Source organism: Amblyomma mixtum, chromosome 8, assembly GCF_055824585.1.
Source record: "Amblyomma mixtum isolate Tamu chromosome 8, ASM5582458v1, whole genome shotgun sequence".
NCBI classification, from domain to species: Eukaryota; Metazoa; Arthropoda; class Arachnida; order Ixodida; family Ixodidae; genus Amblyomma; species Amblyomma mixtum.
In genome coordinates, this window is record NC_143019.1 from 50,567,024 (window position 1) to 50,588,178 (window position 21,155).

The 21,155-nt window shown below is 46.5% G+C and overlaps 1 protein-coding gene across 4 annotated transcripts in view; it reads left to right on the forward strand.

Annotated features, from left to right (window-relative positions):
• LOC149332379 (poly [ADP-ribose] polymerase tankyrase-like) overlaps window positions 1–21,155 on the forward strand; it is a 71,576-nt gene that overhangs the window by 13,946 nt on the left and 36,475 nt on the right. For all 4 annotated transcript variants that reach the window (XM_089557287.1, XM_089557290.1, XM_089557288.1 and 1 more), the window contains exons 8-19: window positions 2,681–2,827; window positions 5,053–5,124; window positions 5,274–5,388; window positions 8,637–8,754; window positions 10,821–10,984; window positions 11,851–11,938; window positions 13,179–13,289; window positions 14,263–14,391; window positions 15,290–15,367; window positions 19,129–19,292; window positions 20,509–20,615; window positions 20,892–20,983. In XM_089557287.1, the coding sequence (XP_089413413.1) occupies window positions 2,681–2,827; window positions 5,053–5,124; window positions 5,274–5,388; window positions 8,637–8,754; window positions 10,821–10,984; window positions 11,851–11,938; window positions 13,179–13,289; window positions 14,263–14,391; window positions 15,290–15,367; window positions 19,129–19,292; window positions 20,509–20,615; window positions 20,892–20,983 (1,385 nt within the window). The remainder of the gene's footprint in view (window positions 1–2,680; window positions 2,828–5,052; window positions 5,125–5,273; window positions 5,389–8,636; window positions 8,755–10,820; window positions 10,985–11,850; window positions 11,939–13,178; window positions 13,290–14,262; window positions 14,392–15,289; window positions 15,368–19,128; window positions 19,293–20,508; window positions 20,616–20,891; window positions 20,984–21,155) is intronic.

Genomic DNA, 21,155 nt, shown 5'->3' on the forward strand with positions numbered 1-21,155 from the left:
GATCTGCAAATGTTTTATGGGGACATGTGAAGAGGTTTCTTTGGAGCACTTGGGCTCGAAGGAAAAAGTTATTTCATTTGTACTTCACTTCTCGTCCAATTTTGCTTCTGTGCTGTTCGACCAGCGGTATTGAGGTGTCCGTTCGCCTTGTTGGAAAGAGCGCAGGCTCTCCAGGAACCTTGTGATGCATGTTTCGATTGGCGAGTGCAGCGACATGGGTCAGAGGTCAAGGCACTTGTCCTGTTTGCAACCTGGTGTGGTCTGGGCACCCCCCGGTGGTGTGAAGTTGGATGTCAACATTTGGGAAGGCTGTCCAGTTATATTTTTTTTTTATCTCCTTCTGTTCCAGGCTTTGTGGCAGTCTGCTGGCTTTTTCCAGAGGTCACACACACTTCTCTTCTGTTGGGTGGACAGTGTTTACTGAGCAGGGTTGGCTGTGTGTTACACAAGTTAGTTTAAGGAAAGCCACACGAGTTACTCTCACTCACTACTTTTACTAACTCCCAAGTCTCGGCACCACTGAGCCCACAGTGGCTGCGAATTGTGGCAGGCGTATTTGTAACTACCAACCCGAAGTGGTTAACGCCGTAACAAAGGCTGTTGCTTGTGTTCTGTTGGCTGCAAAAGTTTATGGAGCATTGTGGCTGCTAAAAAACCTGAATTACCTCGGGACCTATGCGTGCAGCGTAAAAACAAATGTATTCAGCAATCAGTTACAGGCTGCAGGCCTAGGTTGCAAGGAAATCGATGTTTCAAAGCTCCTTTGTAAAAGTTTGCAGTCAACAGTACGATGCCAGTGGTAATGCATGCTGATGTTGTTTTTCTTTTTCCTGCCTTGTCAATGTTTCTTTGATGACTGTTAGTCTTGCATAGGAAGGATAACATGCCGATGAGCTTGTTTTTGAGTGACTAGTAATAGGTCGGTGTGAAAGCCTCCCTTGCATTTTGTTCCTCTTATGTAGTGCATGGCTCTTGGCTGCAGTTGTGGTTCTCTAGTGACTTATTGGTGGGTGCTTTGCCCAAGTTTCTCTTAGTGATATTTTTTTTTTTTTTTTCCTTCCTGCACTGCTGCCTACTTTAGTGTGAACTTTTTTTGAGCTTTCTGTGTGATGCTTGAGAAATGAGAAAACTGACAGTTGAAAAACATCTCGGGAGAACAAGGACAGTGATGACTTACAAATTTGCTCTGTTTGAAATTCGACCCCCCCCCCCCCCCCCCCCCTTACACAATGCCCTACGGGCCTGTAAAGTATTTCAAATAAATAAATGAAGTCTTTTGATGTTGTGATAAAGTCTTCTTGTGTATTCAACCATTCTTGTTCCCCTGTGCTGTTTTTTAGCTGGATCTGTGACAAACCAGCTAGCTCACTTAGTGCTATACATATTTTTGTCAGTGGTTCAGGTAAAGGAACTTGTCAACCTAAGTGACAGGATATGTTTGAACTCTCATCTTGTCCTTGTAATGTCAACTTTGCTCGCATCATTCTCTCATGCACCACATCTTTATTTGAGGCAAAATGTGGAAGCGTTGGAAGTCTTTAGGGTGCCAGATCAGTTGATTCAAAAATGCCTCATCGTTCTTGCAGTGGAAGTTCACGAGAGCAAGTTTGCTCTCTGAATATTGGAAAACAAAAATCTCTGCAACTAATGCCTGACTGCAGGAAAGAAAGGGCTGATCTAAAGTCAGCATTCAAGACAACACAAATGCTTGGTGGAAAAAGAAGTTAGATTGCTTAAAGGGGCCCTGAACTCCCTTTGAATGCGGGGAATGTTCTGTGGTTAATGTATTCTGTTGTGAATATAATTGGTCCTATGTAGAGTAGTCGTTCCCCCCCCTCCCTTTTTTTTCTATACACACATTACTCGGCACTCATGACGCCTGACCCCTGTTACATGTAGCCTTGTTTTCAAAGCATCAGGTTAAGTGGAACAGCTAGACGTTAATAATGTAATAAGGGAGTAATTGCTCATTGACATCCACCCGAGCGCAGCCATCCGGCTACAAAGGGAAGCTATAGAGCTTTCTCGGAAACTTCGTCGTTAAAGAAAAATTTGTCCTGGTCCGTGGTTTGAACCCGGGACCACTGCTTCTCTGGAGAAGTTGCTCTACCAAATGAGCTAACTGCGACAGCGAGCTTATGGTCGGTCGAGAGCGAAGTGATCAATAACTCGAAGTTTGTACTGTGTTGGACAAATGTTTAGGGGAAATCCGCCAAGGTGGAGTAGATTTTGTAATAAGGGAGTAATTACTCATTGACGAGTTTTCTGGCGGGCTAGTTGGTGCTTTTCGTTCATGATTAAACTGCGTGAAGAAAACACGGGCAGAGACAGAAAACACGTACACACACTGAGCGCAGATTGCTTAGTGTGTGTACGTGTTTTCTGTCTCTGTCCGTGTTTTCTTCGCACAGTTTAATCATGTACTCATTGACATCCACCCGAGCGCAGCCATACGGCTACAAAGGAAAGCTATACAGCTTTATCAGGAACTTCGTAGTTATAGAAAAATTACGTCTATACTTCGTAAAAACCCACCCCTTATGTAACACCCCGCAAGGGGTCTGAAGGAAAGTGATGTGATGTGTGTGTGTGGGTGCCTGTGTGCTGTTTTGTGTTTGAGATGCTGTGGTGCTCTCGTTTCCCTCCTCGCTCCGTCCGGCCACCGTCTCGGCTGGAACAGTGGATGTGTCCTTCGTTGGCAAGGAAGAGGAGGAAGAGCTCTCGGAGGCCACGCCTCCGACCACAAACTTCCGCGGTCGTCGGAGGACCAGCCAGAAGGAAGACATGGACATGGAGGAAGAGGAGGACGACGAAGACTCGGACTCGGGTCAGTCTCGGGAGCTCTGGGCTGGCCCAATTGGCCGCAGCTTTGCTGGGAATCACTCTTTTGCACTTGGAATGGAGCGCATTCCACAGGGGGCAAGTTTGACCCTGTAGAGGGCAACTCTGGGAGTTTTCACAAGGCTTGTTCATTTGAACAAGCATTACCTCTCTCTGGTGCAGAGTGAAAAAAAAAAAAAAATCTTTTTCAGACTTGTTTTCAGTCATTGTAGACATTTCTTGAACAGGGTCATTTCTTACGGTGCTAGTTTCACCATTCTGTGCATGCTCAAAGGTTTTTCCAGTATTTTGCGACAGCACGTCAAAAAACCACGACCTTCAACTACGCAACCCACATTCGGTTTTATACTTTCCTGTTCAATTTTTCTTCTTCCACTTTAAAGTTGCTTTACTCACGAGTTTCAGTTATCAGTTGAAGTGAAGAAGGGCAGCTGTAAAACTACATCTAGCTATCAACTCAAAATATTCATAAAGCCTTGTGCCATTTAATTGCCTGTGCAGAAGTTGCTTTGTGAGAGAAGGATGCAGAATCCACGCTGAGTCTTGAATAGTCATTTAGAGTGGTTGTGATTAGAGCACTCATTTCGATGCATGCAGAAGACCAATATGTGAAGGCTTTAATGTGCAGCTAACACGAGGAGGATGAGGCCAGGGTATGCATTTCTTTGGTCTAGGTGCTAGTCAGATAAACCCATTGTTATGTGGCACACTGTAAAGTGTGCACAGCGTTAGGAATACTACAGTTGTTAAGAAATGGCAGAAGGGAAGTGGTGGCATGCAAAACACGGGAAACAATATGCAGGAATCTGAAGTGAGCCAATGTTTGCTTTTAGAAACCAGGCGAAAATTCGACCTTGCTGCCAAAGGAGAGATGTTGCTCACGCCACCACTCCTTCTCTTTGTGTGCGGGACGCTTTGAATACTTCACGATGGCTCATGGCGCTTTGGCTACCGAGCCGAAGGTCACGTGATCGAATCATGTCTGTGGCAGACGTGTTTTGATCGAAGCGAAATGCAAGAAGCCCATATGTGCTGTGCAATGTCAGTGCATGTTAACCCTTTCGCTGTCTGGTGTTTCTGCCCGTGACGCACCCCCAGTGTCGCACACTTCCGGGATGATGGTCCCGCCGTTTCAACGTCAGAATCTGACGATGCGGAATTCGCCTCTTCCTCGGATGAGACGCTGTCAGAGTCCGAATCCGAGCTCGGCTCGTATTTAGAATCTGAAGAGCCACCGCTCCAATGCGCAGAGGAAGGTCCAGCGCGGTCAGCCACATCCGAAAGTAACCGCGCGCAGAGGGGGTGTGCTTTCAGTGGCCCGCAAAACTGAGAGAAATGGGACGCTGTGTGATAAAGATGAGAGAGGGAGATGGAAAAAGGCTAAAACAAAGTTGAGGGGCTTTGCTTTTGCTGCTGCCAGCCGCAGGCGAGGGTGCGATGAGAGAGCGAAAGCAGCGATCGAGTCATGTGTCAGTCTCTTTGACTCTCGGAGTGGCAATGGCGCACGCCCTTGAACTTGAAGCGCCGTAGCTCACACGCCGACAGAAGAAAAATAAAAACCTGCAAAACAGCGGCAGATGGCAGAACAACCCTTGGACCCATGACCACACGCGCATGTCATGATCCGGCGAACGCGCCACTCAGCAAAGAGGGAGGGGTGGGATGGCAGTCGCTCCGTACTCTTCAATACACGTACCAAAACAGTAAGGGGCGAAAATACGAACTTGTAGAAAGATTCAACAGATGGCGCAGGTAGTCCAAGAGCGTCAGCTTTGCGCTCAAGCGCGAAATTTTGAACGCACGATAGAGAACGTACTGGTACGTCAGTGACACTGTGGGGGGGGAAGCGCGAAAACGTACCGGTACGTCCGTGACAGTGAAAGGGTTAAAGAAGCCCTGTTGGTCTAAATTAGTCTGGAGCGCATTACTACGGCAGTGCTGGAACTACCACATTGCCGCTTCGGGGCATCAAGCACCATATAGTACCACCACCTCTCTTGCAGTGACAGTAGCACCTGCCAAGGAGGCTAAAATCTCGAAACTGGGGTTTGCTAAACCTTACGGCGCGTTGTTTTGGCAGATGCTTGTTCACTTTATCTCATATTGGGGCTGATGGGATAGGTGGTGTTACGAAATTGCCTTGTCTCTTGTAAAAAAAGAAAAAAAGTTGCACACTGTGGTTTACTGGCTTTTCTTGCTGTTTGGTTCAAGACACCGGGAGGCGCTCCAAAGGTGCCAAGGGCCGACCTGTAGGCACACGTGTGAAGCTGAAGGGAAAAAGAGGTGAGTCGACTGCGTCTGTGGTAACAAGTTTGCTTCAAATTGCGGCATGCCAGGTCAGCTACCAGGCGTACCGCTCCTGCAATCATTAAAATGCCTTCTTCTGGTGGGTGTGGTTGCTTATGGCGTTCGTGTCTGTTTTCTGCCATCAGCGGCGAAGACAGCCTCATCTCCAAAGTGGGGCTCGAGCGCGGCAGCCGTCGAAGCCTTGAGGCCGAACCCCAAGGTGGCACTCCTTGAGAAGGACCCCTTCTTTGAAACACCCAGGTAACGCTCCAGAGCGTATCTGCACCTGTGATAGATACTGTGTGACCAAAGCGTGTACCTGCAAGCATGTGTGTGAATCTAGTACTGTACCGTCGGGTGAGAATCAAACCTGAGCTGTGGCTTTTCTTATTCAGCTTTAGTGAGTAGCTAGCATGATTCAGGTTGCTATTAAAAGGTCAGGCAAAGTGTGTGTTCACCAACCAGCTGCAGAAGTGTGTCGCGCTACACATTGGGTAATAATGTGTAACAGCAGTCCCATTCAGAGCCAACCTAGTCGTGCATGGCTAACAAGCACCAAAGCTGGACTAGATATGGAGTGTATGTAACCAGCCATGCAACTCTGTTCGGTTTTTTTATTGCTCTGTCTGTGTGCTTGGACGCATAGTTGGACAAGTAGTCAAGGGAAAAAAGTCTCTGGACCACATACTCTGTTAATGAAACCAATAGTTCCATTATTAGCCGTTGATGGGGTACCACATTTGGGGAGGTAAAAACAGAATTTTGACTTCCACCTCGACAAATTAACGCTGTTTAATGACATCCTAGTCGAAATCGAGAGGAAGAAATGGGCTTGGGCAGGGCATGTAATGCCAAGGCAAAATAACCGCTGGTCCTTAAAAGGTTAACGAGTGGATTCCAAGAGAAGGCAAGCATAGCAGGGGGCAGCAGAAAGTTAGGTGGTTGGATGAGATTAAGAAGTTTGTGGGAGTACGGTGGCAAAGAACAGGGTTAATTGGAGAGACATGGGAGAGGCCTTTGCCCTGCAGTCAGGCTGATAAAGGTGTTTAGTTCTTAAGATAATTACAGTGCTTTAAAGTTTGCACAAACAATAGGAAAATAACCCATTAACAAAAACCTGTTTATTAATGCCTTGTTATATACCAGAAAGTTAAGGAACAAAACGTTGCAATCACTATTTTGATTGGGTGATTATTTTTTATGTTATTGCACATTGAATTTCAGTGTCAAAGACATGGCAACGCAGTAGTAATACAACAGAGTGCCTTTCTAGAAAACTTCAAAGCAAAAATTAAGAAATCTGCTGGCAACATTGTGTGCTCCACATATTTGGCCTCATGCTGCAAAATAATTATTGCTCAGTCTTCAATAGATGTTGAGATATTGAGTTCACAAACTTGTCAGGAGCCCAAAATTAACATTTTGAAAAAGTGACAAAAAACTACGAAAACTAAATTTCAGGGAAGAAAGTGAAAAATATTGACAAGTTTGCACTTGGAAATGGCTAACAAGCCTCGGGCATCTAATCTGACTGACGTTCTTCACCCGCATGGCCCTTTCTCCACTCCTGCTGCCTGCTTTGAGATGCACACCTGTGTATTGACACCTTGCTTCAGCGAAAGTCCTTTTCATGACTACATTAACTTTCTTGTTTTTGGTTAACCAAATCTTGATGAAACTGCAGTCCTCTCATCAAGTTTTTCGAAGTGATTTCAAATATGCTGGTAGTTTTCAGATAAATTAACAAATTCATGGGATAAAATGGTTTAGGGGGATTTAACGTCCCAAAGCTACTCGGGCTTTGTCCGGAAAAAAACGATTAATTCAACCGCGACGCCAATATTCTAATCGCGGCCTCCGCGATGGCTGAGTGGTGGTTGTGGAGCTCAACTGCTGACCCAAAAGACGCGAGTTCGATCCCGGCCGCGGCGGTCGAATTTCGATGCGGGCGAAATTCTGGAGGCCCGTGTGCTGGGCGATGTCAGTGCATGTAAAAGAACCCCCACGTTGTCGAAATCGAAATTTCGGAGGTCCTTCACACGGCGCCCCTCACAGCCTGAGTCGTTTTGGGACGTTAAACCCCATAAACCAGACCAAACCCACATTGTAATCGCAGGCATCTCTGTTCAAAGTCCGCCTCGCGTCCTTCTAAGATAGCTTGGCTGTTGATAGCATCAGCTGCTATCAACAGCCGCTGTCAGCCAGCTTCACTCGACCCGAGGCGTCGCGCGCGATCGGAAGCGTCATGTCCGCGCAGATGCCGCCGAGGAACTGGCGGCCTTCCAGTCAGCTTTTTCTCTCTAACCGCTCGCGGTAAATGACGCTGATGAAAGCTGCGTGACTGCGCGCCGACTGCGCGCCGACGCGGCGGTTCGCGGTCTCTGTCGCCACGCTACGCTTATCTCCCGTTGTCATCGGCGCCGACGACTGCAGATCGTAGTTTTCCGCTCTGCTGCCTATTTTTCGCGCATTTGTCGGACGTCGCAGGCTCCCTGCTTCGACTTAGCGACGCGATTTGCTCACGCCGATAAATTTTTCAAGATGGCGGCATCGAAGCGCTTCGCGGGAAATTCAAACTAGCCAATTAAAAGCGCCAGTTTCGTCACGTGCCGCAAGGGAGCCAATCGCGAGGCCGCGTCTCCGTTTTTGTTCTGGGCGCGCTTTTTCTCGGTTTTGAATAGGCTCTGCGGGCGCCGCATTGGCATGAAAGAAAGCCGGAGAGCTGCACTATCAAGCGAGACCAAAGGGAGTGCTTCTGGTTTTGAAATGCACAGGCATAGAAAACGGGCATATTTTGATGCATTCTCCTGCACCGTGACCTCGCATTTATCGGACTATTTCTCAAAGACTACGCGAAAACGGGCATATTTTGATGCATTCTCCTGCACCGTGACCTCGCATTTATCGGACTATTTCTCAAAGACTACGCGAAAACGGGCATATTTTGATGCATTCTCCTGCACCGTGACCTCGCATTTATCGGACTATTTCTCAAAGACTACGCGAATCACGGGCTCCAAAACTGCGCGTGTCGGCGGAAAAGAACCTCGCGAGTCCGAGTGTGAAATTGAAAAATCGATATTTTCGCGAATTTTCGGCCCTTAAGGATCCTTGTCCCCCATAAAGGCAGTGCATCTCTGTGGTGTATGGCAACACAAAGCTGGCCTGTGTTGAAAGTTTGTGAAGTCGCAGCAAAAGTTTTTAAATTTAGCAAACAAAGCAGCACTGCGTGGAGGATCCGGTATAATTTGCATTACAATTACAAATTTTGATACCGCCAAGACCTGGACGTTGATTGGCATTTGGAACTAGCTGATATCGAATTATGTGGTTTTTTCCCGTGTTGACTGTTGCATTCCATTCACTTTGACTGAAGTTGAAAGCTGAGAGTGACTGCAGCTACTGGCTTCAGTATGTGTTTGTCTCTGCAAGAGCACAGCCTTTCACAGTGTGTGGAACGTGTCCTTTGCATGCTAGTCATCACTGTGTGTCCCTCACTTGTTTGGCAGCCCTGAACCAGTGTCGGTGTCCACTTTGGCAGACAGCAAGCTTCTCATCCGAGCAGTGCTTCTGGGCGACCATACTCTGCTCAAGAGCTTCTTGGCGGACCAGGACCGCATATGCTCGGTGAGTGTTCGGGGGGTGGGGGAGCTTGCCCTAGTATATAGCTAAAGCTGTGGCTTCTAGTTGGCCTGTGGGCTAATCGAATGGGAAAGGAGCTTGTTTTGAAAAAGAATGGGAGTGCACCTAAGTTCAGTCTCACAGTTATTAATGTAGGAATGCATTTAAGGGCTACCTTTCCAACTACCATTGTCCATCCACTAAGGCTACAGTTTAGATTTTTCGAATCTAAGCACCCCCTCTCACTTTGGGCATCGTGATCGTGAAAAAAAGGGGGTGCTTAGAATCGAGTAAATACGGTAGGCACACTTTAGCCAGTCGATAACCGGTGCACCTTAATCTTTCCACCTATCAAGAAAACCGCGCGAGCCGCTGCCCCGCTGCTCACGGCAGCCTCAACGGCCATTTTATCTTGTTTGTTGAAGACTAGCCCTCTGCCGACAAAATGTGGTGCATTTGTGTTCCGAAAAAAAAAAAAAAAATGACGATGAAGGTCAGACGTTAAAAAATATCACGCTTGATTTTCGATTATACAACGCCCGGATTATACGACGGTTTCGCGCGGTCCCCTGAACGTCGTATAATCGAGGTTCCACTGTAGCTAGTTCGCTCACTTTGTGGTGGATGCCTGCCTCAAGTGGGCCAGGAACAGGACTGAAAAAGGAGTTATCGATGTTCATGTGCACTTGAGGTGTCCACAGACAAACTAGCTATGTGTCTTTCCTTTTCTTTAGTGCAGAACGGCATTTAAGGGCTGCGTTTTCATTTTCAGTTGCATGAAGGTTACGGAAAAGGAAGGGCCCACAGCTAGTTCACTTTGTCGGTAGTTACCAAGGTTTTAGTGGCGTAGCTATCCGCCTTGCCTTTACTCAAAACCTAGTGTAATCTTATTGGGTGTAAAACCTCCTGGTTTTGAGAGAAGGATAGGCGCATAGCTAGTTCACTTTGGATGCCTGTGGGCCTTTCCTTTTCTCAAAACTGAGAGAGGTGTAAGTGGGCCCAGGCTTGGGACTGCCACCCGCCCAGGCTTTGGACTGCCATCAGGGAAATCCGTGATTGCTGCTAGAAGTGTTATGCACTGAAGCTGTGCTTTGTTTATGGCAACAGAACATGGGTCAGCACGCATGCATTCCTGCAGTGGAATAATCTAGGCGTAATCCGCTAAATTTTTTTTGGTTGGGAGAACAGGCGGAGTGTGCTCAGATCAAGGTGTTAGCATTTATTTAGGAATGAAATCCTAAAACAGTTAAACAGATGGATGAGCAAGATTACACCAATTCCCCTCGCTTTTGTTGAGAATTTACTCTTTTTTTTTGTAGTGTTAGCTTTTGTTAGCATGCTGATAACAGCTCTGATCATTATCTTTAGACGAAAGATAAAGCTCCTGCATGCTCTGCGAACTTGTCACAGCGCCAAGATGCTGTTTGCCATTGAAAGGAGTTCTGTGGAACCGGTGGCTTGCTCCACATGATGCTGCTCACCCAGCTGCGCTTGTATGTTAGAAAGACAGCGAGCGCTCAAGCATCGGAGAGGTGCTTAGCAGTTTAAACCAGGACGCCATGAAACATCCTCGCCAAAAAAAAAAAATTATATCTTCAGACCCCCGAGCAGTTGGCCAGCTCAAGGTTGGGAGCAAAATTGCCTTGACCCTTCTCGCACTACAGCTAACACTTAGACATTTGCATTACGCACTGGTAACCATCCTGCGAGATTTTTTTTTTTAACCTCGTGTAAAAAAAAAAAAATGTACAATTGGCCTTCAGTGCCGGTGTTGAGGATGTTCAACTTATCTCGTTGCGATTGGCCGGCGCCGTCGACTGTCGCAAAATCGTCAAAGCTTTTGGAGCAAACGATAGATATGCTAAGCACCAGCGACACGAACGAGGCTAGCCATGTGCTTTTGTTGATGATGGATGGATGGACAGACGGGTGAGTGTACAGGCAGGCGTATGGTATGAAATTTGGATTCCAGCAAAAAAAAAACAAAAAAAAAACATTTTTTTCCTGCAAAAAAAAAAAAGTTATTCATTACACGGGTAAATGCAGCATATCCTTACTTGTGTGGTCTGCAGTTGGGGCTGGTCCGCAGTGTGGATGTGAGGCTCAGTGCCCTAGACTACAGCGTGGTTCGCGAGGACTACCACTCCATGCGCCTGCTGCTGGACGCCACCCCGGAGCGGCTGGCGCCTCCCCCCACCAACATCCTGCTGTGTGAGAAGGGCCCCGACCACTACAGGTGACTGGCTTCCCCCCTCTTGTTTGAAGTAGTGTGCACTGCTGCTTAAGCTGATCCCATCTGGCTTGCTTGGAACAGTCACAAGCAGGAAGAGCTAAGAGAGGGCTGTGGGAAACTAAACTTGTTAGGTGGCATCATTACGGCATGACAACACATGTGTACATCTACATTTGTAGTGGTTGTAGGGCATGAAAGCGAAAAGATTTTTTTTTTAGGCTGGTGTAGTTTTACTGCTGTGTGCAGGCTTGAGTTGAAGCTTTTATTATTATTGTTGGATCTTTTTTAAGCAGCATTGAAAGCTTTTTGAGTGAGGCCTCAGCTTCTGAGTACTCTTTGTGAGCCACTGGTTATGTGTTACAAAGGACTAGGTTTTACTCTGAATGTACTTATTCTTTGACAGATTGAACACAAAATACTCGAGTCTAGGAGTTCCTGATTTAATCAAGTGCATATAAGCAGCGGTCTCAAAATCAAGAGTTGACTGCTGTATACTGTAGGAGTTGCTCTGTATCGCTTGCGCTCTACTAACCTTACTGTGAATTTTGTAGCAGCCTGTGGTAGCCTTTAGACGCCTAAGGTATAATGTTGGGTAACATGGAACATGTTTCTAAAAGTCTTTGTGTGGGCAGCCGAAGCGTGTTGGTTATTGTGTGTTGTTGTAGGTTGCCCTATATATGAGTACTGTGTTTGTTCGTTCAGTGTTGTTGAGGCAGGTTTTGGGCCAGCACAGTTCTCTTTTGAGGCAGCTGATCGAAGCTTTGAATGCAGTACTTTGCTCACGTCATTTTGAGCAGTCATTTCTGTACGAATGTCTTGAAAGCGTATTTGTAAAAATATTAAACGATCTCGTCACTTTTCTTGTGCAGATGGTTGGCAGCTGAGTGTGGTTCCCCGTGGCAGCCACCGCTGGTGAGAACGGAGGTGGCCAAGAACGGAAATTGTGCTTTACTCGTCGTAAGTACAGGCCTGCCTTGCCATCTTTATTTTTCACCTAAAGCTGTGCTTCCTTTTCACTTGTAGTGCTGTGACCTTAAAAGCAGCTGCAGGACAGCACACCACCTAGGATGCATGCTTAGCTGTCAGGAGTGTCAAGCACTGTCACACTGCACAGTGGAAAATGCTACCATTGTCAGTTCTTTCATGCTTCTGCCGAGAAAACGTGCTATGACTAGGCTTTACAAATATTCGAAATTTCGAATGTGAATTGAATTCTATATTTGTTATTCTGTTCATATTGTTACGTGACAGCAAGCGATGAAGACAGGACTATGACCGATGGCAATGGTATATGGTTTAATGGCTGCGAGCCTAGCGCGAGCGCTCCTACCCATGCCACTGCCCGCATCGTCGTCTTCTAGTCTGTCACAATATTCAAGAATTTCCAGATATTCGAGAACTATTCGAAGGTGCAAATTGTCATGTAAACAAAGGCGTCATCTTGGTTCTCTTCTGTTGTTTATCGTGTGGACTGGTCACATTCAAGTGCTGTTAGGCTTGGACCTCGCGCAAAATTTCACAAGTGGGCTTTCCCACACATGGCACTTGATGAGAACAAGGTGGCCGATTACCTGCTTCAGACAATCGCAGCTTGAATACCTGCCGTTTCCTGTTTTATCCTTCCGTAATATGCTGCTTACTTAACACCCACGCGATTCAGTGGTGGCGCGCTGCTGTGAATAAACCTTGTCAGCTGTAAACAGACTTGTGTAAATTCTCCTTGCGAATTTTGCTTGTTTTGAATGATATAAATATTTTGCGACTCCGTGGGGTCCTTATGATCGAGGTTTTACTGTTCTCGCAGTTTGGATGACTGCATTACAGGTTGCATACTGTTATACTGTCTAATTAAGGCATATATATATCTGCATGTCTCTTTTTATTTTTATTATTATTATTTTGCATGGTGCCGGGTCAGTCTAGGTTTGTTTATTTTTTTGCAAAGACCATGCGTTCGTTTGAAAAGAAAAAAAAAACTACATTTGCCTATTTTTTTTTTTTTCATTATGAATGCACATTTCATATTCAAAGGCTTGTCTTCTTCACATTCATATTCGATTAGTATTCGAAAATTATTCGCACGGCCATAGCTATGATTCTTTCTGTTAGTGTTGCTCCTGAATTATTGCTTGCTTGTCGCCTGCTGAGCGGAGAGTCGTCGCCTGCAGCACGGAGTATTTCCGTTTTGGCCTTTCAGGACAGTGACCAGTATGTCCAGAAGTATGGGGTAGACCGGAGGCGTGCCGTGCAGCTCGGCATCAAGCACGGTGTATCATTTGAGACTGTGAACCAGCTGCTCACAGGGCAGGTAGGTGCTTGCACTTATGGCTGACGGGCGCTTTTGTTAGACCAAGACCCATCGGGCTCTGCCCGTACTCTGTGGTGACTCTGGATAACTTTGTGCAGATCGCATGGCTATGAGCCGGCGACATTGCCATATCAACTTTCAGTTTGTCAGGGTGGTGAGAAATGGCTGCCCATTATGGATTTAGACTTTAGTGCGTGCCAGCATTACGGCCGCTTGTTTTCAAGGCCGGTGTCTTGTGTTGTCTAAACCACCGTGCCCCTTGTGGAAGGCATCTTCAGTGCATGCCAATGACACAACAATGCGGACTTCTTGGGGAGGGAAGCATATCCTTCTCCTCCAAATGTGACAGCAGTAAATGCTTTAATTTTGCATTACTAGCGAGAACAAAGAGGGTTCAGCTTAGGTTGAGGACAACACAGCGAGCTATGGAAAGAAAAATGATAGGTGTAACGTTAAGAGATCGGAAGTGGGCGGAGTGGGTGAGAGAACAAACGCGCATTAATGATATCCTAGTTGAAATCAAGAGGAAGAAGTGGGCTTGGGCAGGGCATGTAATGCGAAGGCAAGATAACCGTTGGTCCTTAAGGGTAACAGAGTGGATTCCAAGAGAAGGCAAGCAAGCGTAGCAGGGGGCGGCAGAAAGTTAGGTGGACGGATGAGATAAAGAAGTTTGCGGGGATACAGTGGCCGCAACCGGCAAAGGACAGGGTTAACTGGAGAGACATGGGAGAGGCCTTTGCTCTGCACTGGGCATAGTCAGGCTGATGATGATGATAATGAATGAGATCCGTGTATTTCTCTCTGTGTCAGCATTGAATCCTTTGCTCAGTCAGCGTTTTTAAGTAGAAACCTGCATGGGCTTGCTAATCTGTTGGTTTTTCTGAGAGGAGTTCTTGGAATTTTAAATATCTAGAGAAAGCTTCTAAAACGTGAGCTTGTTGTGCGGTAATGAGGGATGCAATTCTGCTTGCAGGAGTCGTCGGAAGAACTGTGGAGCCACGCTGTGGAAGCCCTGCGTCACGGTGAAATAGAGTTGGCAGGGTCGCTGGTGCTTCTCGCTGAGAAGCATGGCTTGGCACCACTGCCCCCAGTGTTCCGCCAGGTACTATGTTCTGTTCAGCCATGCATGCTCCCATTATCATTTCTGAGGGGTTGAAGGAATAATGCTAGTTGTGTTCGGGCACTAGTAGCTGTTATCTACTTTGGTGTCTGTGCTTTGCTGCTGCTATTGGTGTTAGCGCACTTGGACAATTGTGTGCAAGGGTTACTTGCGGACTATGATGCCTTTATATCAATCAATCAATAAATTATTAAACCAAGAAGTCTAGGGAAATTTATTCAGGAAATGTGTACAAAAATATCTGTACCAATGGCCTGTTTTCTACTGGACCAGCCGTTAGCCGCAATGACTTGTAGGTCAACCACTCGAGCTTTACACAGGTCCAGAGAGTTCATTAATGCACACTAGGGAGCAAGTATGCTACTAAAATGTGTGATGCGATAGGTTTGATGTTTACAAGTTTCTTGTGAGTTTTATTTCTAGAGGCAAAAATGTCTCAAATTATCACATTTACAAGTTTAATGGTAGCTCCCTGTTGACATTAGTGTGGTATGCTTGTATGGTAGTGAAAAATGGGAAAGTGAGTACATACAGGGGGTGGGGAGTAACACCTGGTATTTTGTGTAGTAAAAGACACATGTAGTGTTCGGGAGGTGTATTCTGGGATCATATTCTGTGGGTGTCGCCTTTTTAGACATGTCTACTTCGGTCTGTGCCAACTGGCTCAGAGCAAAGTAGACATGTTTTTTAAAAGGTGACATCAATGGAATGCCAACCCGGCTGGCCTCCTGTAAACTCTTGTGTCTTTCTTTGCCTCTATCACTTGTTGGCATCTATTGAGTCAGTACAGTTAAGGCTGTTCTGAAAAGAGTTCCTTTTGTGAACCTTTTTGAGTTCAGATTTGTTGCAGGGTTCTGTTGACGCTTTTTCATTCCTCCAGGTGTTGTTGAACCGTCAGCAGCCGCTTCTGGAATTCCAGCCATCTGCAGTGCTTCAAAAGACTATGGGCCCTTACGAGGTAAGGCTGATACCCTATTCAGCCGGTGTACAGAGAATGCTGCAGTGATGTGATTGCTGCACCAATTGCACCAAGCCTGTGCCAAAACTCTATATTTGCTTAAGAACGAAATTCTCAGGCAATGCAAGTTGTTCTTCGTGAACTTATTGATGGTGCATATCATGCTGCCTGGACCCGTTATCACCTCGTGTAATGAAAACAGAGAAGCGAAATAGGCCTGCAGCACTGGGATTTACTCGGTGCATCCCGTGGTGTGGAAGGCACGCTGGAAAGGCACACAAGACATTCACAAATGGCGCCGCGCTGCTGATCTTGCTCGGCCGAGGTGGGTAAACTGCACGCTGCGGTGAAGTTCTCGGTGGGCATCGATTTTGGGGTTCGCCTTGTTGCCCTGTCAAAAAGAAGCAGGTTGTCCGAAATAATTTTTTTCTACTTGCGTCGAACTGTCTTCCTGCTGCACGGTTCCCGTCAACGGCTTCATTTTTGCAGGGTAGCTTCTTTGCCTTGCAGGCGCGTTCAAGTTGAGCAAAAAAGCTCACGACACACACGAAGCGGTACGGATGCAACGCTGAAATCGAAACTTTCAAGAATGTGACGGGGTTGGATGTGGCGGCAGTGGCGGCGTGCGTGCCACTGCTGTGTTTAGTCTGGTTGTTGCGAGATTATGTGATTTAACTCATAGGATAACATTCTAAAAACAGCTTTAGCCTAGTGCGATCCGCAGTGAGCTATCCATGCATGCGTTGATGGCCTTGAGGAGCACACAGCGGCTGTTACGTAGGCATAGTTGGGTTCTCTTTTAGACATCGATTTTCTTTTCAAACATAGTCACTAGGAGGGGCAAAAGATGGTGCGTGGTGGCACGTCATTTTTCGCCACATACGAGTTACGCCGACAAAAAAAACTCTTCTTATACATTGAAAAATACGGTTTGCATCTGCGGCGAAATGCTTACTTTTCTGTACCAAAGGCACTTTTGGCTGCTCCCAAGTGACCTCTGCTAATCACATTGCTGATGCCAGCAGAAGAGTGTTTTGCGTTTTTTTTTATTATTATTTAGCTGGGAAACTTGAATTAAGACCATGGCTAGAAAAAAAAAAATTTCAGTGAGGCGCTTATGTAGCTGTAACATCGGCTCTAAGTTCAGTCATTCAGACGATCTGACTAACATAGGTGCATTTACACTTCACAAGGGATTCTTGAAAAATTTTACTTTCGTGCTGATGCCATTTTGCATTTGCATGCCAGGAAATTTTAGCACGGTTACTGCGAATACTTTGCTGCGAGCAGTAGTGAAAAAGCAGGAAATCATGAATTGACTTATTTATTTTCAGCATTGGGAAATTTCTCCGCGTAAGTATTTGTAGTCATTGCATTTTAAAAGCAAAGCCCTCCGTTTACTTATTGTGTTGTGCACTAGCATCCAAAAACAAGTGTGCGATAGTTTGCAGTGAATTTCATTATTGCTTAGAAAGCATTGTGCTTGATCAGGTCTCACATTGATGGCAGGATGCAATTCGTGCTGCTGACTGCTATTTCTAGTTTGAAAGTATTGAGTCTGCTAATGAATTGCTGTGAACTTTCTTCTGGGTGAGAGGGCTGTAAGGGGACTGTCTTTCTTTCGTTCGAACCATGAGTTCTAAATCTGCTATGTATAGGCACCCCAATGTTGAAAATGTGCAGTGTGTTCACCCCAACTCGAGCACTGCTGTAGACTGTGTATCACAGATGTATAATATAAAAGACCAAGGCTACCTTGCTCTGAACCTCACATATTTTATCATCTCCAACTCGTAACTCATATGTCTTTTATTTCTCGTCCCCCTCCTCGTCATCTTCACCAACACTGTATACCGGGTCAGTACAAGTGCTCAAGATTTTTGCTATAGACCATGAAATGTGCTTTGAAAAGCAAGCAGTTCTCTGTGGTGGAAAATATAAAATTCTCAGTCTCTTTTTTCTTTCGCTGTTTTTCACAGCATCTCGGTGAACAGGGGCCATTAAAGGTGCACTGAAGAGGAATCTGAACTTGTCTTTTTGCCGCGGGAAATCAATCTACACGTTCCGAGCTTTCTTAGAAACTTTGATTTATTGCCCTGTGTGGCCGATTTCCATAATTAAATCGAATTAACGTCCGGCTCGCACCTTTTTTTTTTAATTCTCCCGCGTACGGTGGGCGGAGTCGACCAACGCGTGGAGCGCCTTTCACCCAGTCCCGTGGCGGCTTGCCGCTCTGCCATCGGCGGAGTAATACGTAGTAGCCTGTAGTAGCAAATAGTCCGCGCGTATTTTTATTTCTGCGGGCTTATTTTGCGGCTATATTATCTGCGAATGAAACTGTTTATTCATGGAAACCTAAAAAACAAAATAAACCGAAAGCAAAGCCTCCACGGAGCTGGCCGAAAGGCACTTCACGCGTTGGTCGACTCCGCCCACCGTATGCGGAGAATTAAAAAAATAAAGGCGGGAGCCGGACGTTAATTCGATTTAATTATGGAAATCTGCCACAGAGGGCAATAAGTCGCAGTTTCTAAGAATGCTCGGAACGTGTAGATCGAGTTCCCGCGGCAAAAAGACAAGTTCAGAATCCTCTTCAGTGCACCTTTAATGATGACATCCCGGATAGAACATCTCTGCGCTGATAGTCGCGGTTTATCATTTTGTTGAGACGAGTGCATTTTAGGGGGACCGAACCCATGCAGAAAGAAGTAATTGTGTTAGAAACACTGCACACGGGTGAATGTGAAGCATAGCTGCCGATTTGTTTCATGCTCAGTGTTGTGCTTGACAGTCCGTTTAATCACCTCCTAGTGGGTTGAGAACCATCTGTGGTGATGACCCCAGCTGGTGCGGGGCTGGGCTAATTTGAGGTCAGGAGGGGAGGAACCCTTGTCCTGCATTGGGCACAACATTGACGATGATGATTATGACTAGCTGGTCTGTTTTGCTGCTTTTGCTGCTTCAAATGTGCTAGCAGGGTGACCCTTCGCAATCTGGCGACTGTGCAGTATTCTCCCCATAGTGTGACGTGCTCGGGCAGCTGACAACCTCCGTGTTTTGACTGTCTGACTGGCAGGCATTGCTGGCCGACAAAGGTGGCCGCCGCGGTAGCTCAGTGGTTGTGGCGCTCGGCTGCTGACCTGAAAGAAGCGGGTTCGATCCCGGCCGCGGCGGTGAAATTTCGATGGAGGCGAAATTCTAGAGGCTCGTGTACTGGCCGATGTCAGTGCATGTTAAAAAATCCCAGTTTGTCGAAATTTCCGGAGCCCTTCACTACGGCGTCCCTCATAGCCTGAGTCACTTTGGGACTCATCTCTTGTGTGAGTGCCCTGTCTTTGCGACCGAAAGACGTAAGCTGCGTTGTGTTCTGGACTGCCTTGATCCTCGCCCTTTCACAGAGGCCAAGATCCTCGGTCTGTGGCCACAACAGTCGACTGCCATCAAGGCTTACAAGGCAATGTTTTGTTTTTTGAGAAAGACTGCCTTGATTGACAGATTGTGACTTGTTTCCCGTTCCTTCTCTCTTCCCTCTTTAATCCCCTCATTCCCTTCCCCAGTGCAGGGTAGCCAAGCGGAATCCTTTCTGGTTAACATCCCTGCCTTTCCCCTCTCTCTGTATCTATCTCTTAGGCCCACATAAACCACAGTCCACATTTGAGAAAGGTGCAGTGTTACGTGGGACACTGACACCGAGCACGGGTTCTCTGTGCTGTTTTGATTGCCCTCGTCACTCATGTCGCGGCACGAAATGCTGCCTGCAGGTCACTGCCCTGCACTGTGCTGCGGTGAACCCTGAGCACAGCTACTTGGCCCACTTGCTGAGCAGCGTGCCCCAGCTGGAGGCCCAGGACGGGCACGGGTGGCGGCCACTGCACTACGCAGCTGTGGCGACATGCACAGCACCCCTGGAACTGCTGCTCGCCAGGTTGGGGGATGCAGAAACATTGTTGGTCGCTTGATTGTCCCAGCAGTGGCAAGATGGGAGCGCGTAGGGGATGTTTGTTCACCGCACTTTTTCAATGGGGCTGTATCAAAGGAAAAAAGAACCATAACCGTGCAAACCGTTTTGAGTGCAATCACGGGTAGTGTGGGGGCTCTGTTTATTTGCCTGTCAGTCCTCACTGGTAAAATAACTGGTCACATATTACCACAGGAGGGGGGAAGGGGCATTGCATATCCAGGGCTGACCTGCCACATGCATCTGCCAGTACGCTGGCGGACGGCACGTCTCTTCAAGAAGCGCTTGCCAAATTGGGTGCACTATATCCTTGCTTCTAGGTTACAGATAAGCATATCTATTGTCATATTTGATGTATCAAATGTATCAAATTTCGTGGTCCCTTTTGAGTTCGATAGACTATTTTGCGTTTTGTGTAATTTCCAGTACTTGGTGGAAGCTCAAAAAATTGAGTCCATCCTGCTTATGAGCACCATTGGCATTTTCAATTCACAGCCACCAAGGCAACATTTCAGTGACAAAAAAAAAGGAAATGACACCTGTGTGCCGAGATTTTGATATATGTTAGCCCTAGGGTGGAAATAATCCAGATGCCTACTCTACTTGATGCCTCATTGCTTGCAGGTAGCTTTGGCTTCAGCTTGTTAGTTCCTTTATCTGTGGTTTGAGCTGCAAAAGCTGCTGTATCAGCTATGAGCCATTCGAACGTCCGTCAGTGGTAGCACACATTATATATATATATATATATATATATATACAGTCAAATCCACTTATAACAATACTGAAGTGCCATGGAAATATCATTGTTATAACCAATAATTGTTATAACAGGGTTGTGCCAAAAATACCATAGAACACATGCAAAAGTTGACGGTGCCGCAACTGACCATTGTTATATCCAATAGATTGTTATAACCGGTATTGTTATAAGTGGGTTTGACTGTATATATATATATATATATAGTGAGACTTTGTCCAGCTTATTCATGGTGTTTGTAAGTGATTTGATAACAAATCCATTCACATGTCATTTGTCCAGTTCCTGATGGTGTCCACAGGTGCATATTTTACTGCTTGTGAGGTTTTGAATGCAAAGAAAGAATATACCTGATAAGTGCGATTTGCTGCCTTCGGAGTAGTCATGATGTGCCGTTTTTTTCTCTCTCTCTCTCTCTCGACTCAGAGGGACCTCGGTGTACGCTGTTGACCAAAACGGTGACACTCCACTGCACAAGGCAGCTTGTGCAGGCCGCTCGAGCAACCTGGAAGTGCTGCTTCGTTTTGCCTCAGGTGCTGATTTTTAGTTTTTTGCCAGATCTCTTTCTAAGTGACAGCAGTTGTGCATTTGAGGAGCATGCTGCCGGTAGCTTAGTCATTGCTGTTGTGTGTCTCCGAAACCTGAGCTAATGTTGCTGTGCATGAGTAGCTGTGTGCCATCCTCTTGCTTTGCAGTGCACTGTCTTCGCATTGCAGTGCTAGGAGGATGAGGGAACTGCGATATGTTAACCTTGAGGCATGTGCTTCAGACGTGGGAGTCAACTTTGTTGGTTGCTGTGTTCGTTGCAGCGGCTGAGAAAGGGGGTCCATTCCGTGGTGTGGACAGACCCAACAAGGAAGGCTGGACTCCTCTGCACCTGGCTGCCAAGAATGGCCATCTGGTGAGTTGGACTCGGGACACGCTGCGATTTCTGTCAAGCTGGAGCAAAGCTTATCATGGTGGCCATACAACTAACATCGTGGCTGCATCGTTGGCTCTCTGTTAGTGTTAAAACGCAAACTCGACATACAGGAAGTGCTGCCTGCTCACTTCATCTGGGCCTTGCTCACTGA